General features: G+C 46.6%; 1 protein-coding gene and 1 pseudogene across 1 annotated transcript in view; both read right to left on the bottom strand.

Annotated features, from left to right (window-relative positions):
• Nucleotides 1-1,886: 1,886 nt before the first annotated feature.
• On the bottom strand, nt 1,887-2,006 carry LOC136637070 (5S ribosomal RNA; annotated as a pseudogene).
• Nucleotides 2,007-9,094: 7,088 nt separating this feature from the next.
• Nucleotides 9,095-18,641, bottom strand: part of ALX4 (ALX homeobox 4) — an 85,661-nt gene continuing 76,114 nt past the window's right edge. Inside the window, exons 3-4 of the mRNA XM_066639850.1 lie at nt 15,764-15,892; nt 9,095-9,418 (exon numbers count right to left, since the gene is read on the bottom strand). Of these exons, the coding sequence (XP_066495947.1) occupies nt 9,095-9,418; nt 15,764-15,892 (453 nt within the window). The remainder of the gene's footprint in view (nt 9,419-15,763; nt 15,893-18,641) is intronic.

The raw sequence follows: 18,641 nt of genomic DNA, 5'->3' as shown, positions 1-18,641 counted from the left end.
AGTGCAGTCTGTCCCTGGTCTGTCTCCCTGGCTATGGGCCTTCCTTCTTTGCCTCTTAGCCTCAGACTGTTGGCCAAGTGTCTCTTCAAACTGGGAAAGGCCATGCTGCACAGCCTGCCTCCAAGCGGGCCGCTCAGAGGCCAGGGTTTCCCACTTGTTGAGGTCCATCCCTAAGGCCTTCAGATCCCTCTTGCAGATGTCCTTGTATTGCAGCTGTGGTCTACCTGTAGGGCACTTTCCTTGCACGAGTTCTCCATAGAGGAGATCCTTTGGGATCCGGCCATCATCCATTCTCACAACATGACCGAGCCAACGCAGGCGCCTCTGTTTCAGCAGTGCATACATGCTAGGGATTCCAGCACGTTCCAGAACTGTGTTGTTTGGAACTTTGTCCTGCCAGGTGATGCCGAGAATGCGTCGGAGGCAGCGCATGTGGAAGCTCCCCGCAGCCAGGGACGTCTGCTGCAGGGGCTGGTGGGTGCACCCCAGTCCCTGCAGCTTGGTCAAAAGGGGAGGTGGGGTGATTGCGCACCACTTCCAGTTTAGCGGAGCGGGGCTTGATTGCTCCGCTATCACCTTCCCTGACCTGGGGAGCCCTGCCAAAGGTTGCTCAGGGCTCCCTGCACCCCGGGGGGCTGCAGGGGACTTGGGCAAGTGCACCAAGCCCCTGCAGCCCCCCTGAGCGGCACGATCCTGGCCAAATTGGGCCCCGTGCCTGGACGGGCGCTGCACTGCAGCAATGAGTGGAGCACCTGCAAACAGCACGTTGCTCTTTTGCTCCAGCATGGAATCTTCCATGTTAAGGTATCATGAGAAGAGAGAAGTGAGCAGATCATTGCAGCTAGACGGCCTTTCCACCCACCTCTGGGTCCGATTGGCTTGAAATTGCTCCCCCCCCCAATTAGTTGATGGCGATACCATTGCTGGATGCTTCACTGTTGCTGCGCATCCTGGTGAGTGGGGGGGGGCTTGTGGGGATGAGGGGGGCCTGCAAAAATGTTTTGCATTGGGTCCCGCAGTGCCTGAAGCTGACCCTGATCTCAGGTGCCAGGAGGTCTTGGATTGGCTCTGGTTAAAGCCATTTATAACTTGGGGGAGGGGTTAGAATAACTAGCTAGTCAGGTGGATTGCAATGTTTTTCCTTGAATTTAACGATGCCAGCAGTGTGCAGGATCCCTTACTGAGTAGGAAAAAAATGGGTCTCTGCTCCCAGGAGCTTGCATTCAAAAATTTGACACAGAAGAGAGGTCGGGCTCAACGGGGGAAGAATGTGTATTGTACTTCCGCAAACTTAGACAGCTACGTCTTTTTTAAAATGTGCATGTATTTATTTGAAATATTTATACCCTGCCATAAAAAAGTAGGATGTCCAGGGCAGCTAACGAAGATTAAAAATAGAAAAAAAATTACAATAAAATGTAAGAAGAGAGTGTCAGAATAGCTAAAAAAAATTGTAATAAAGTAGGCAATAGCAGAAGCAATGAAAACAGCAGAACACTTAAAAATACAGCAGATGATAAAAAGCCATTAAAAAACAGCATCCAATGATAAAAACAAAAATCTAGCAACCCAGTTTATGATATTGAAGAGGAGCAGCAAAAAGCCAGTGACTAAACTGAAAAGTAGTGTCTTTAACCCCCACCCAAGGTTTGAAGGGAGGGTGATGATCTTAGCTCAAAAGGGAGAGCATTCTAAAGTTGAGGTACGACTAAAGAGAAAGCCCTACCCCTTGTGGCTGACAACTTGGCCTCAACCAGGGACGTTACTCTTCATCCTTGGCTTCAGAATAATATGCAGTGGCATAGCTAAAGGAGGGGCACAGGATATATCGATTGATGTGCATCCCTATTAGTTGGCAACCTTCAGTCTCGAAATACTATGGTATAAGCCTACAGCACCCGGTATTCCCAGGCAGTCTCCCATCCAAGTACCAACCAGGCCTGACCCTGCTTAGCTTCCGAGATCAGATGAGATCGGGCAACTGCAGGGTAACAGTTGCTGCATCCCTATTCAAGGACATGAATTATGTTTGCCCACAGCTAATTTTTGTTTTGCTTGCCCACAGCTAGAACATGGTCTGGACTGGGACGATAATACCTCTACAAAGGAAAACTAACAGTAGTCATTTGTGTTGCTTTTCTAGAGACGATCCTGTAAGCAGATGGTGTTCTGATCACAAACGGACCCCTCAAGAAGTTATGAGAACCAATTCTGACCCCGGTTTCCATATGTGCAGCCACGTCATAGAGTCAGGTCAAAATGTCAACCCCGTGAGCACCCACATCATGTCAGAATCATCCTCCCCTCCTTTTTCCCTGTGATCAGGTCTGCACTTCGCCTAAATTCTTGCCAACCCATTGGCTGACTCCTAGCGAGCCTGCAGGATGTTCCCGGCACTGCTTCTTGGCTGCTGAGACTCTCTGGAGGCTGTGGGGCCGGGGTTGCCACCTGTTGTTAATCTAGCCTTGTTTAATCCATTCTGCTCTGTGTCAGCAGTTCAAAAGGGCACTGTTAGTATTTTTTGCCAGCTTCAATTAATGTGAGATTTTGGAGGCCCCCTCCGATCGCATTTCATCTGTCATGAGTCAGGAACAAAACAGACAGATTTCAGTTGGGAGTAGAGAAGAGACAGTTTATTGCAACTAACATCATCATCAAGAACAACAATAAAAATTATTATATAATATTTATTTGGGTCTCCTCTGCCAGAGCTCTGGATGTTTCTCAGTTCTATTCCAGCAACTTTTCCTCTGTTTTAGATTTTATTATTATTTTGTGACTGTGGCACTAAAACATCTCACTTCACTGCCACCCTCAACTTAGTGGGGGGGACGGGACTGTAAGTGCAATAACTTACTTCCAACATTTTTTTTTTAAAGGAAAACAAGATGCAAAGCAGTTTGTTCTTTTTTAATATGACAATGTCATGAATTTGCAGTACATATCTGTATAGGCAGTAAAAACTGTATGACGCAACCTCTCACTGCCATTTGTACGGGTGGGCTTTTCCCATTCCATTATTTTATTCTTGAACCTTTTTTGGATTGCATATATATATACTTTTTAATATATTCTGCCCCAGACCATTAAGCTAAAGGGAAAAAAAGTTGCATTTATACAAGGTTACAATATTTTACAACTATAATATTGACTGAGGTTTGTTTTCTTGCGATCGTTCACCCATTCTCACTTTCAAACACTGCACACCCCAAACCTGATATATTATTATACATTGAAAACTGTCCTTCAACATCAGTAGTATAAAAGTCCTAGCACTATCTATGTATGTGGAGGGGGGGAGGCTGTTGAGTAATATATTTTTTACCACAATTTGCTGTAAGAGGTCAGGGAGAAGGGGGGAGAGAGAAATGGGAAGGGTCACACTTTGGTTTCCCTGCAATACCGTACATATTGAAAGTTGAAAGCCGCGTGAAAGGCTTTCATCTGTTTGGCCAAACTCTGCCCCAGTTCCATTTGAGTTTCTTTTAATTCCGACTGTTTGCTTTTTTGCTATGTCAGTCAAGGCAGCAAAATAAACAAGAGTTCTCAGCTGCTGTGTCTGCCTGATTATTTTTTCAAACCATTTCCAGGAAACTACCTTTTCTTGCCATTGTTTGTTTTCAAAGTGTTCTACGACACACTGTGAAATCTGGGTGTGCTCGGAGAAGAAAGAGCCACCAAAGAGAGAGAGAGAGAGAGAGAGCTATAGAAGAAGCACCCTGCATAAAAGCATATGAAATAGGCATCTAGCACACACGCCGTATGGCCTGGACAGGAAGTCATTTTATGGAGGGGAGGCAATGTGAAGGCAATGGGTGTCCCTCGCAAGCAAATTGACAACAAGGTCCCTTTGCCAGAGCAGCTGGTCACAAGGGACTGGGAGGCTACCATCTCCAGGTGCTGATTCCAGATACTTTTTGGAACTCTGTGCAGCACATGTGAGGCATGACTGCATATTTAGCTGTGGTGGAACTTCTATGCACTGTAAAATTCACACCATGCTTGAGCCATAGCCTGCATTGATTTTTCTGTTTGTCTGCATTGTGGATCTTTGGGGTGAGGAATTGCAGGAGGAGTGGGGGGGGGGTTGAAGAGTGGAAGTGGAAGAGCATGCAGTGGGTCATGCTGGCTTTGCAGTACTGATTCCTGCCTATCCAGTGTCACCTAGGGATACTTAAAACTCCTGTGCAGACCATTAATGACACGCTCTTGCTTGGAGGCATTCAAGAAATGTGTGTGTTCTTTCATTTTGAAGTTAGAATGAGACATTACATTTGACACACAACTACCCCCCCCCCCCCAAATGACAGACCCTGGGCAAAATTTTCCACACCTTCCCTGTAATGTTTAGGCACACTTACATATGTCATTTCTTCAACTACCCCTCTCTGCCAGCTTTAGCAGTAGCCAATGCAGTGGGGAAATGCAGAATGTGACGATGTCTTAGCATTGATCAGACTGCCTGTGATTTAGAGCAGGGCTCTCCATACCCTGGCCCATGGGCCGGATTCGGCACATGGCTGAATCTTTCCCCTCAGTGAATGGAGCATTCTGTTCTGCCAGGGAAGCTCTTTATCTCCGATCTCCCCCAAACTGTGCACCGGCCAGCTACTTGCGGGTTTAGTTGCTCCAGCAGGCTTTGTGCCCAGATTTCTGGGCAGACACGGTTGGCCAGCGCACAGTCTGGGGGAGATTGGTAGCACGATAAGAAGGCTCCTCGGTGGAACAGAATCTGTTTGCACCTGGAAAGCCTTTCCAGGTATGCAGCCATCTCCAGTTTGGAAACCACTGGCATAGAGGAAAAGAAGAGAGCTTGACACTGGGGTGGGGCGGAAGCCGGCTGCCATTTTTGCTAGCTACCTTCATTTTGAGCATGTTTAGTTTCAAGTTTAGCACTAACAGACTATTAGCCGTTGGTGGATTTGCACATTTTGTATTTATCTTATGGCTAGTTCCACACATGATCTAGAGAAAACCCCTTCAAAATGTTGACCCATTCACATGCAAAGCCACTTATTGACTTCAATATATGACAAATACCCATCAAGAGAGCCAAGTATACATCAAAATACATTTCTGCACATGTGTTGTGTACAACACCCTCTGTGTCTAGCTGCATAAAGCACCAGTGTGTGTTCTGTGTAACCAGTTCACTTGCCTAGGATTGGCCATCCAGTTTGTTCTGAACAGACAAAAATCATCTTGTCTGTGTTAGTCACAGAGTGATGTACTACTTAAAAGTCAGGATGAAAGCCATTTTATGGGTTACTGATTTTGCACTGGAGTTCTCAGCCAGCATCGTGAGAAAAAGCATATTTAGAACCCTTCTACTAAGAGGTTACACTGCCTTCCCCTCTCCCTGAAAACTGGAAGCACAAGAGACAGAACATACGAACAGTGCTGTTATCTGGCTGACATGAGAAATCTCTACCACTGCCCCAAGAGATGGCAATCTTAGCAGCAGGCAACATTTATACAATAAACACACTTGTTCAGTCAACATGCATGCACAATCAATGCATTCTCCTAGGTATGCACACTTAGGAACACAAAAACATGTTTAGGCATGGATAATATTACTTGTGCACTCTCACACACCTTATATGTCATGCATGAGAGTTCTAGCTGTGACTCACAAGGCTATCCTTCCACTCTGGCTCTAAAGCTGGACGCTCTCCATTCAGGCGACATATCAGTTCCACTGCCTTGCAAGCAATTCTGGGACCTTGGTTTCATATCTTAGGAGGGGGTCAGTGGGGGTAGGGAGACTCAGAATGTAAAACTTTTGTTGCAGAGGTATTGCATTTTCCCAGCACTTGAACCACAGGAGCCAAAGATGACACATCATTAAGTCCCAGTGACAGGCTTTTAATGCTGCCGCTTTAATCAATGAGGCTTAAAATCAGGCCCATCCATGAGGCCAACTGAAGTGGTCACATCAGGCAGCAGATTGCTGGTGCCTATCTGTTTGCCTGCATTGTTCCTCTTCCTTTTCCCACTCTGGATTGGAAAAGAGGAAGAGGAAATGTGGAAGAGAGGAGCTAGAACATTGGAGAATGGAAGGAACAGAGGCTGGCACATCATCAAGTAAGGAGGGCAGCATTTGATGTGCTGCCTCAGGTGTCAGGAGATCTTGAGCTAGCCCTGCAACATTTGAACATTAAGACAAGCCCTGCTGGATAAGGTCAAAGGTCCTTCTAGTCCAGGTGTGGGCAAACCCCAGCCCGGGGGCCATTTGCGGTCCCTCAATCCAGCCCAAAGGAAGCCCCGAGTCTCCAATGAGCCCATCAGAGACTGTTGGAGCCCACGCTGGGCCACAACTGTCAGTCGGGACCACCAGGTGCAAACTGTGGGATGAGTTAGAGCAAGGCCTTTTATAGTCTCCATGTGTTTTTTGCTTTTCCCTAGGAATTATTTTACCCTCCCCCCCCAATTGCCTCTGAACAACTTGTGTCTTCATGTGTTTGTGGCTTGGTCTGCATGTTTTCACTGTGCAAGAGGTGTGTGGCAAACAGTTCTACATGCCTGTATTATGGTTCTCATGTGTATTATAAATAAGCTCAGGAAAATGCATTCATTCATATAAGTTCTGTCTCTAATGTATTCATTTATGTAAATTTATGTAAAGCTATTCATATTTGAAATGTAAATTAATTCTTTTTTTTTCCGGGCCCCCAACACAGTGTCAGAGAGATGATGTGGCCCTCCTGCCAAAATGTTTGCCCACCCCCATCTAGTCCAATATTTTCCTTCTCACAGGGGCCCACCAGCTGCCTCTAGTCTAGGAAGTTCACAAGCAGTAGAGACAGGAATACTTCTCCCTTGCAACTGGTAAAGGCACACTCTATTTTCTTGCAATAATTACTCAGTGTATAGAACTACTAGCAAGTTGGCCAGAGGTATAGGTGCTCCTGAGGACTCATCATATGTAGTATATGGAACATGTGAGTATCTGTGCCCATCTTTAAATGGTGTCCTTTCTACCTCTTCCTCAGAAATAAAATGCGTTCAAATTTTCCCTCATTCAGATCTCCATCAAGTTTTCCATTCAGGGTCTGTGTGCCTCGTGTCTGTGAGTTTGTTGCTTCCTTCATAGGGGTCCACATATGCTTCTGTTCCTTCCTATTCCAGGCTGGAGTGTGTGCAAATGTGAATGATTCCACAGCCACATCCAAGCCAGAAGGCAGGTGTGGGCTTTGCTTCAAGCGTGGCAGGGCATCTTGCTTTCTTGCTTGAAGCCCAAATCAATATATATGAATTGCAGAGCAGCTGCTCACTGAAGGAAGGAGGACTACTAGCTACTAACCCAGTAAACACCTCTTAAAAAACCAGATGGACAGTTTAAAGTTTCCCCCTTCTCTTCTCTTGTGAATCTGTGCTTAAGAAACCACAAAACCCACCACTATTAAAGTCTGCTTTTCTCATAACCAAGTTGGACAGCATCTCTGCTGACTTCACAGAAATCCTCTATGATCCACATATAATGTAGACAGACACAGTGGAACTGAGAAGTTGCCCTCTTTCTGATAAACAGGAGGGACCAGAGATGTGTTTTGCGCTTGCTAAACACTTCGGACTGAAATAACTGGACATGTGAGCGTTTTAAACTAAAGAAATAACCTCTCTATTTCTGGCATTCTCCCATCAGATGTGAGAAATGGGTGTTCCAGGAGGCAACTCTTTGAAGGGAACACCAGCAAGAGTTTTGAACTGGGCTGCTGGTTGTAGCAAAGTCTACACAGCTTGTTAGCTAAAGAAGGCCTCTGTTCTAGTAACCATGGAGATCTTCTGTTATGGGCCGGAAGCCTGTGTATGAAATAGCAATATAGGAAGGGAAAAACTGCATAACTTGGCCTTCTTTAGAATGCAGATCTAAGCAAGAAGTGATGAGAAGCACTTAATCTGCCTTTATTGCCCACTCCCAGTTTTATTTTTCATCCAAGCCAAAAGCCAAGTGGCCACCTGGAGACTCCCTCCATACTTTTCCATCCTTGTTCTATCAAGAGGTAATGAAGCTTTGGCTTCTTCTGCTCCTTTTTGCAGGCTCTGGGATATTCTTGGAGTTTTGTTTACTACAGCAGATGGGAAGGGAGCAGATGAAAGAGGGAGGTGGGAAATAAGCAGGAGAAGCAGATCTGTCTTATTAGAATTCAGGTATAGGAAAAATCCCTTGGGAGCAACCTGGCATTATGTTACTTATGAGTGTCCTATGTCACTGCAGGCCCATCCATGAAGCTACCATTTGCAGGTTGCATCAGCTGCAGAGTGCAAGGGGTCCAAGGGTGCCGTTCGCACTGTCTGCTGCTGCCAACCTGCCACCAATCCAAGTCACAACAATCTCTTGCCACTTGCTCAAGCAAGAAGCAGAACATTTCCCTCCTTACCCTGTTTCTCATGCATTGATGTTAAACCTGGAAGTCCCCCACTTCTGGGATGGACAACAGCGTGCAAGGAACACAGTGAGGGTTTGATGGGTTTTTTTGTTTGTTTTGCAGAGATGGAGGACCTGAGACAGCATCAGGTAGCATTCTGGGTCGTGCGGCCCCTGTCCTGAACTTGCATGCCTTATACTCAGCAGAACCACACACGCTGATCTGGAACTGGCCCACAAGAGTGACAGCAATCATATTCCTCTAGTGTCAGGCATTGTAACTCTGTACAAATCAAGATAAATGGGACTGAAGGTGGATCATGTGGTGAACAATCAACTGATATTACCGATTTGATTTTTTTTTTGAGAGACCAACTGAGTGCCAGAAAGGGCAGAAGAGACTAAAGTGTCATTGACCATCAAGAGAATGATAGTGGCAGGGAAACACAATACGTGAATGGAAAATGCATAGTTGTCTGGTGCAATCAAAACACCCCCCTAGTTCCTCTCACACGCTTGGTTCTCAGGTGCCCGCAAGCCCCCACATGCTCAAAACACTCCAAAATATGGCAATATATGTAAGGCTATGATACCTAGGGTAGCTAAAAGTGCTGCACTCAGATCTCCAAGGAGGGCATGGCTGGCAAGTCCAAAAGTGGATGGCTTGGTTGGGTTGTCCCTGTTTGTTCTGTCAGTGTCTTGAGGGCATTGGCTACAGCCCTGTCATGTTGCCCACGAGATGGCAGCACTGTGCTCCTTTGCTTTCATCCGCAGAGCTGCGATGCTGGAGGACTTGCGGTCAGGCTCCCCATTCAGCTCGTACCCATTGATGCCAGGGCTGATGCCAGCGCCACCAAAGAGGCTGCCCATGTGAGTCTGTCCCACGTGGCTGCCAGGACCTGAGACGCTCAAGAATTCAGAGACTCCTCCGGTTGTGTGGGGGTGAGCATGGGGAGACATGCAGGAAGGCACCGAGTCACAGGGCACAACGCAGGCAGGCACAGGGGAGGCAGCGCCGTTGTTGCCAATCCAGGATGGATTCTGGATCTGAGAGGGAGAGAGAGAAGGGAAAGATCAGATCATCTCATAGCGGCTTGTCCCATGAGACTCATAGTGTAGGCAGGGCGTCACCAAAGGGGGACAGGCATAGAAAGGACAAGTCTGTCTGTTTCTCCTTCCAGACTATGTTCTTTCTGAGTTGAGCCAATCCATTCCCAATGTACAATGGCGGTGGTTCCCAATCTGTCCATCATGATGCGCTGGGCCATCACAAAACACTTGCCAGGACATCGCGGGCCATTCGCTGCCCGGCAGTGAGACACGGCACAAACCTCCAGACAGTGGCAGGAGGTTCAGCGCAGTGGACAGAGCTGTAGTGTATGAAAACTGTGTGCTGTGAAAATCCCTCCCACCTGCCCTAACCCTCTTACTGCTGCTTGGAGGCTTGCAGTAGGCTTCCAACATCACTCACTTCCAGCTTCCGAGGGCATTGCAGCAGCGCTAAGTTTGGAAAATGCTCTACAATGCACATCTGTGAAGAGTATGTGCCGCCCATTATTCTGACTGACAGTGTTGATGGCCACTTATTTTTTCTCCACCTTCCTTGAGATCATTTCCGTGGCCATCGTTAAACACGCCACATGCCCTGATTTTCTCCATATAATCTAAACCAGCTCCAGAGACCAGCAGGAGCTGCAGCACATGAGCTGACATTTACTGTGATTTAAGGGGGTCGTGCAAATGGACCTTAAACTTGCATTTGCGTGTCTTGCATTTGTAATGAGAACACTCAAATGTTGGCTCAAATGTGTTCTTGTGTTATGAGTAAGTCCCACCAGCAGGCCAACACACTGGACAATCAGTGCTCCCAGGGGCAAAAGTTTCCCTGGGTACAAAGTGTGTCAGTGCAGAGAAATGCTGTACAGTGCAGTACAGAGAAATGCTGCACATGAGAGAGTGCAATGGCACATCTCACTGGTGTGTTCTCTGCCAAGCCCCCCCAACTGTATGGACAGTGGAGATGCATGGATATTACCCAAGTGATTAGAATGCCTGAACAGAGCTCTGCTGGGGTTGCATTTGAACCAAAGGACATCCATGATGCATTCTACTGCGGTAGAACAAGAGCCACCGGGCATGGAATGATGCTGAAGTTGGCTGACGTTTAACAACAATGAGCTCAATCTGTCCCAATGACAGCCTTCAGTGTCAGTTAAGTGAATGAGTACATTTATGGCCACTAGTTAACAGAGGTGAGGAAGAAGGGTGAAGTCTTGGCCTTGGCATCTCAGGGATGCCAGTTCCTGGAAAATAAAGGTTTGCACAGGCCAAGTGTACATAAGAACATAAGAACAGCCCCACTGGATCAGGCCATAGGCCCATCTAGTCCAGCTTCCTGTATCTCACAGCAGCCCACCAAATGCCCCAGGGAGCACACCAGATAACAAGAGACCTCATCCTGGTGCCCTCCCTTGCATCTGGCATTCTGACATAGCCCATTTCTAAAATCAGGAGGTTGCGCATACACAGCATGGCTTGTACCCCGTAATGGATTTTTCCTCCAAGGTCTGTAGTGGTAAAGTGTCTCTTTTGCATTGGTCCTTAGTCCTTTGAAGGACTAAGTAGGTCCTTCTGGATTTGACACTGACAACACCATGCTAATTTTTTCATCTCAAAGATGTATGCCCTGTCCCTGAAAGCAAAGGTATACATAATCTCCTGTCTGGAACATGAGCAGCTTGTTCATTTGACTGGCAGCAGCTGACACATACAAGGAACATTTGTTCCTTTGCCACATTTTTTTCCATTGGTGATTTTATGCTTTAGCATGTGCATGGCAGGCAACAGTTCAACTGGTGCAACTCCTCCCAGCACATAGATGCAATGATGCAGTAAATACAACCTGTGAAATGACTTTCATTCAGTTGTTTAAGAAAAGGTGGCATCCCTGAAAAAAAAGATCACCCCCTAATGAATCAGGACCATAATCTGTCAAGTGCAGGATTGTCTGCCCAGTTGAGCAGTAAGGCTGCAGAGTCTCAAAACAGAGGTGTTTCCAGTTCTGCTGCTCAGGACCTGCTTCAGCTGGGAACAACGGGGACTTGGGATCTGGGGTTTTCTGCAGGGAAGCACATGCTCAAGCTCTGAGCTGCCCATTTTATTTAGTGCACAAAACCTTTGCCGTGACGAAGTACTTTGCAAGTCCCACTCAACAAGCCCATTATCTAGGATGCTAAAATCAAAGTGATTTTGCAGACGAAGAAAGTGAAGGATGGCCTTTTCCAGCGGGAGGCTGGGGGAAGGGGGTTATGGTGCTGATGATAGGGAGAGGCGTGTTGAGAGGGGGAATATGAGATGAAAGAATGCAACAGGAGAGGATCCAGATGGAGAGTTGGGAAAAGGCACATCTCTAAAAGGCCTGCATTCCACAGCCTCCCAGCACTGTTCCTTCTGGCTCCACTTCTGACCTTTTACCTCTGGCAAATTACATATTCATGGCAGGTAGTGGGGGAGATGAGACAGCAACGTCCAGAGGTGCTGAAAGTGAAGGCAATAAAATGCCAAGAATCAGAATGCCATTACAGAAATGTACGTTTCTGCCACATTTAGAATACTGTCTACAGTTCTGGTTTCCCCCTTTTCAAGAAAAAGCTATCATAATGTAGAAAGCAGTGCAATGCAACTCAGATTAACAAGGAACTGGAAGATCTCCCCTATGAGAGGAAGTTAAGGAATGTGAGATAGTGTACACCAGTGTTTCTCAAACTATGGGTCAGGACCCATAGTGAGCCAGGTGGACCCAGGTGGGTCGTGAGCCAATTTCGGGTGGGTCCCCATTCATTTCAATATTTTATTTTTAATATTAGACTTGATGCTACCATAGCATGTGACTGCATTTGGGGAAATGTTACAGACCTGTAGTTTTAGCAAGCTACTATGTATATTCTTTTAACAATGATAGTATATAGGATTTACTCCTGGGTAAGCGTAGGTAGGATTGCAGCCTAGGATTGTTAAAAATTTTCTTCTGTTTGGAAAACAGATGACTAAGGGGAGGGGAAGATGATAGCGGATTATGGATAACGGTTCTGGCACCAACGCACTAGGGGCCTTGGGACAGAGCACTGCATTGGGCCCTTCATGGCTACCCCAGCCTATATCCTGACGGTGCTTTGGGTTGCATCACCCTTTCCAATTATACTAAGAGTTCAGGGGTTGTCCCAACCTTTGGGGTTCTTGCACTCTCTCATACAATACTTGAATTCAAGATGCTAGATCTGTGTCCAGGCTATGTGAAAGACCATCTCCTTCCATACAATCCAGTTCACCCTCTGTAATGGAAATGCGCAAGATCCCTCCAGGAGATAGGATGTGCTGTCAGCAGTGGCCCCTGTAAGGGTTAATGCCTGGGATTTCAGCAGAGGGTGTGCTGCACAGCTGCAGCCACTAGAGGCAATGAGGTCTCTAGGGATATGAGGAGCACCAGATGCAGGAAGAGTTTGGTGGGTGGTAGAAGGAGGGAAGCTGGATTGATGGACTAACTGACTAAAGGCTATATGGATGAATGGACTTTGGAGACTGGTGTGTGGCTGCCATGCCCAAGACCTGCTGAGGACCAAGATGCTGCTGTAGTGGTGGGAGGAGGACCTCAGCAGGTTGGACAGGTAAGCTACCCTGGTGGTGAGGTCTAGAACTGCTGCAGGGCAGAACTATAGCCATTGTTGGGGAAAGAAGGGCAGCTAATTAGCTTAAAGTGGGCATAGGTTCTCTAGGTGGAGCTTGGCCTTGGAATGTGAAAACGCCCTCTTAGGTCATCAGAGGAGGCTCTTCTACAGGTGCTGCTTCTGTTCCAAGTGAGGGGGTGGCAGCCTGGGGGCAAGCCTCCTCTGTAATGGCACTACAACTATGGAATTCTGTTCCAGGGGAACTGAGAACTACTCCTTCCCTCATGGCTTTTCTGTGAGGGCTCAAAACACCCCTGTTCTGCCTGGTGTTTGGTTGGTTTGCTCTCTGTGCCTCTGACATATGGATGTGACTTGACAGCTTCCCTGGACTAATTTGTTCCCCATTGGCCCAATGATATTTGTTAGACTTTGCTCTGTTTTGATTTATGTTTCAATATGTAATGTTCAAATTAATGTTTTAATGCCTTGTTTGACATTTTTAGCTGTTGTGATACTTTGTACTTTATTATAAAGCTTGGGCATTTGCTTTGGCATGAAAAAAGTGGGATATAAATTTCTTAAACAGAATGAACAAACTCAGGTTCATCCAGTGAAGTTGACTGGGAATAGATGGGCAGCGCAATCATAACTGGCTCAGAGCTGGTGAAACAAGTGTGCACACTGTCACAAATGTGCTGTAAGGTACATTGCAGCAGCGTGGAGGCTCATGGTGCCAGTGGAAAGGTCTGTGCCAGCCTGCCTGCACCCATCAGAGCAGGTAGGCTCTCTGCAAGCTGGTGGGGAGTTGGGGGGGGGGAAAGGTGGAACAGAGACAGGGAGGGTTTATAATGGGGCACAGGGAGGTATATTGGCCTTGAGGATGTTAGGAATGGCAGCAATGGCTACCATCGTGTCCTATACCTAGAAGTGTTTGTTTCCAGTGAATAAACTAGGATTACAGCCTATCCATGCTTAGCTAGGAGTAAGCACCATTGATTATACTGAGACTTACTTCTGAGCAGACATGTATAGTTTTGGGCTCTTAGTCTTACTGAACACAATGGGCTTACTTCTAAGTAAAATAAATAGTACAATTTTTAAAAAAATGGTTGGCAACCTTCAGTCTCGAAAGACTATGGTATAAGCCTACAGCACCCGGTATTCCCCGGCGGTCTCCCACCCAAGTACTAACCAGGCCTGACTCTGCTTAGCTTCCAAGATCAGATAAGATCAGGCATGTGCAGGGTAACAGTTGCTGCCATACAATTTTTAAACCCATCCCCCCTTCTCAGGCCTGATTTCTTGACATGGGACTGCTTGGATTGTACCAGTGATTTTGTTGGCACAAGCCTGAGTAGTCTCATGGTGGTTGCTGGAGCTTACCTTAGGGGAAGGGGACATTCATCCTCTTCTCTCAGGAGTCCTCCAGCAGTCTCTATTCCTGTGCTGGATACAGCTAAGGCAGCTGAATCTCAGTGTGGGAATCTCAATTACATTGTGCCATAAGAAAAGGAAGTGTCTCACACAGTGTATAACTAACATGGAATTCATTACCAAAAGATATGTAAGATGGCATTAATTTAGATGGTTTAAAATAAGATTAGACAAATTCATAGCAGAGAGACCTATCAAGGAATATTAGCCATGACAAGCCAAATGCTACCTTTATAAGACACAGTGATCGGGTTCTAATGGCTGGGTTCTGAGAGCAAGCAACAAGGCATGGCTTTTGAACATGTAAGAAGCTGCCATATACTTGGACATTGATCCAGCCAGTCACTGACTGACAGATCAATGTTCTCCAAGGTTTCATATACCAGCTGATTTTCCAAGGATCCTCTGAAATACCAGGAACTTGGACCAGAGCCAGCAAACTATGGAATTCTTATTCATTACTAAGGATTTTTGGGTACATTCCAGGATGCCCATTAAGTTCACACAGGCTGCTGCGCAAGCCTATTGGCCAATTATTGTTTCACATGAACCAAATGTGCTAAAAGGGTAGGGGCTCAGGTTCAGTCCCTGGCATCTCTAGATACAGACTAGGAAAGACCCCTCTCAGAAAATGTGGAGAGCTACTGCCAGTCAGTGTGCAGACTATACTTTGCTAAGTGGGCGTATGATCCAACCGATAAAAGCAATGACCTGACCAGCAACAGAACTGGCACTGGGCAAATGGGGCAAATGCCCCAGGTGCAGAGCCAGCACGATGCTAGGGCAGCATGGGAAGCCTCACTGAGGCTCCCAATGCAGTCGGAAACTGCATTTCCAGTTTTGTGGAAGTGCAGTTTAAGACTGTGGGGAAGCCTTAAAATGCTTCCCCAGTTAGTCTGGAAATTGTGCAAGACCCCGTCGCACTTTGGAGGTGGGGGTGGCGGCTTTGTGCGTGGGGTGACGGCATCTCACGGGGGCCACATTCCGGACCTTTGCCCCAGGAGGGGAGCAGGGTAAGTCCGCCACTGGACCTGACTTGGTATAAGGCACCGACATACATAGAACATGGCTGATAATCCCCTATGGTGACACATTTCAGAGAATGATTGACAGACTAAACATTTGTTTCTCTGTTTCTGAAGCTTAGACCAGAATCTCACAACTGTCACTAAATACAAAAGGCTTCCAACTTCCTGAACCTTGACTGGTGACATCTAACTATGTCCCAATAAGTTTAAGGGACAGTCCCCTGTAAGAAGTTGAGATGTCAAACATATTAATCGCAAATACTCACCTGGGCATAGTTTTCTGCTCGAGTTAGCAAGGGCAGCTCGTAGGCCGTGGAGAAGTGCGTGCGAACCTGCTGCATTTGACCAAACCGTTCTCGTTTCCTCCATTTTGCCCGTCGATTTTGAAACCAAACCTGAAGAGAAAAGTACAAGAGGATCCACATCAGGGAAGTGCCGAGAGAAAAAGAAACAGCTTGTACAGCTGGAATCAGACAGTGCTTTCTCTGGAGAACGGCAAGCAGCCTGAAAGAGGGCTCACTGCTTGTGCTGCACTTGATTGTCTGGAAAATGGGTTGTGCAAGGTTTTTGTATCTGTCTCCAAAATGTGCAAAGCTTTGAGCAGCGATGATAGTGGAACAAAAGAAATGTGTGTATCCTAGGGCTGACTTGTGGTGGGTTCTGGGAAGCTGCAGACTTGGTGGGCCTCTGTCAAAAGTCTGCTGCCACCTTGCTCTAGCCCTCCATGGACAGTGCAGTTCTGATCCAGTTTCCAGTCACTAAAAGTAAGCAGGAAGCCAATCAGAGGGCAGCAATCTGGTCCCTACCCCCTTACTTTGCTCCTCCATCTCATGGACCCTTTAAACCAGCAGTTCTCAAACGTTTCAGTCTCTGGGGCATTTTACACTGCTAAGCAGAGCCTTGGGAGCCCCCCCATCCAGTGCATGAGCATAGTCCATGCTCAGATGAACCCATCAGCCAAAACACATGATTGTTTCCAATTTGCTTTGGACAGACTTCAGTCTCTAACAAAGGAAGAGGTCAACACCATACTAAAGAGGGGGCTTCAGGAGATTCCTGGTGTTGGTTTGGCTCAGCTCTTACAAATTCAAGGTGACAGGCTCAGCCCCAACGGACATATTCAGATATAAAAACCCGTTGGAGAAATAGCAACAGTTCCTCACTTTTGACAGAAACGAGAAAGCCCACCTACAACTCTTGTAGCCCTTGTGGATAAATCCATAGTATTTTCATACAGCTGTAACTCAGTTTTCATTTTCTCGGCTTGAAACCCTGAGCTCCTACTTGTGTCTTGAGGCAACTGAAGAGTACACAGGTGTGGTTGTTTGTGCCTTTTTCTCCATCAGCCCCCTCATTTGTTTTCTTCTCTGTTTGCTGTGAAGCTTGTTACAATACTTGGATGATGACAGAGTGAGGAGACTTGTGGCGGAAAGTTGATTGGCATAATGGCTTTATATTGCCTCACGATCTTGGAATGTTACAAAAGTCAGATAGCATCTCTGAGTAGCAATTTGGGAAGCCTGTTGTGTTGGCATCCCCTCATTCTGTTAGCAGTTTTGGTTGGTGAGAAACCTCTTGGTTGAAATGTAGCTGGCTATAGTTTTCACAAAGTGGAAAGCCAAGATCCTGGTTTGTATAGTCTAAGTCAGTGGTGGTCAGTTTTTCTGGCTAGTACGCCATGAGTCACATCCCATGTCTGAGTTAGTATCACTCAAGTGTTTACTGAAGTATCTATGCTGTTGCCCTTGGCTTGGGATGGTAATCTACAGGCCAAGTAGTAGACAGCATACCTTGAAAAAGGATAGGCCTGACTGTATGCCATACATTTGTCCCGAGCAGTGGTGTAGCAGGAGGGGGGGAACAGACTGCCCCAGGTGACACATTTGGGAGGGGGATAACTAGTGGCCAAAATTATGGAAGCCTTGGTTATATACCATTTGACAGATGACACAGGCCAACACACATTTTGCTTCCTTAAACATTACACCAATTCCTGGGTATATTTGGGATGCTGATTCCAAAAATGGCGTTTTGCCCTATCACGTCTAGTTTTGGAGACACGGCATATCTCTTTAGTATGCCATTAGTGAATGGTTCAACCATTCACTAATGAGGCTATACTATATCTCCAAAACTAGACGTGATAGGGCAAAACGGATGCCATTTTTGGAATCGGCACTCAAATTCATATCAAACCACCATAAAGTTTAGGAAAAACTTTTCTGACCCTCAGTTTTGTAGTCCTGTGTAATTTAATGCAGAATGTAATGAAACAAACTGTGTTGAATTATCTGTGTTCTATAAAATGTTACAGCCAAATAACCAGAAAAAGAAAACACAACTGCCTTATGTAACGCACCTACATGATAAAGCACCATGTAGGCAGATGGCACTCTCAAGGTTCCCTAGACACGGGCATCCTTATTATCACTGGCATCGCTAGGGGGGTGTGAGGGGTGTGGGCTGCACCAGGTGACACGCGGGGGGGTGACATGCTCTGGGGAGGACGCGCTAACTTAGTGGCTTTCGGAGCTGGCCCATCGTGCCAGACACCGTTGGATGCGGAATGTCCAGCAGAACACAATGCAAAAAACAGAATTGAAATAGCTCCTTTTGTTCAAAAGTTATGGCCAAAAAACTGGAAAGAAAAAATGCATGGAACCCTATGGAAAGTGAGCTGTATTGCACGTTTACTCGTGAGTAGGTGTACTTGGCATAGTCTGTCGGAAAGGGCAGGCTGAGAGGAATCCAATGACACCACAATGGTCCTAATCCAATGAATGCAGCCCCCAAAAACATGAGGAAGAGTTTCCTGCCTCCCTCCCAGCTGCGTCTATTTAGCTGAAACGAAACCATGTGGCCATGTTTACTTGCGAGTAGGTGAACTTGCCTTAGTTCAGGCAAGGACTGCAAGGACTCCAAGGATGTCAGAATGGTCCTGATCCAATGATTGCAGCCCCAAAAACACAAAAGGGAGAAGGAGGTTCCCCCCCAGCCCTATGGAAAGCGAAGCAGCTTCACGGTCGTGTTTACTTGTGAGTAGGCAGATGAGCCTTGGCTGGTGGTCAGGCCAGGCAAAGGGGAATGTGAGGACACCAGAATGGTCCCGATTCGATGGAACTGGAGCTCAACCTATGTTCCAGA

This window comes from Tiliqua scincoides, chromosome 1, assembly GCF_035046505.1.
Source record: "Tiliqua scincoides isolate rTilSci1 chromosome 1, rTilSci1.hap2, whole genome shotgun sequence".
Lineage (NCBI taxonomy): Eukaryota > Metazoa > Chordata > Lepidosauria > Squamata > Scincidae > Tiliqua > Tiliqua scincoides.
This window is presented reverse-complemented; position numbering and strand designations above follow the sequence as displayed.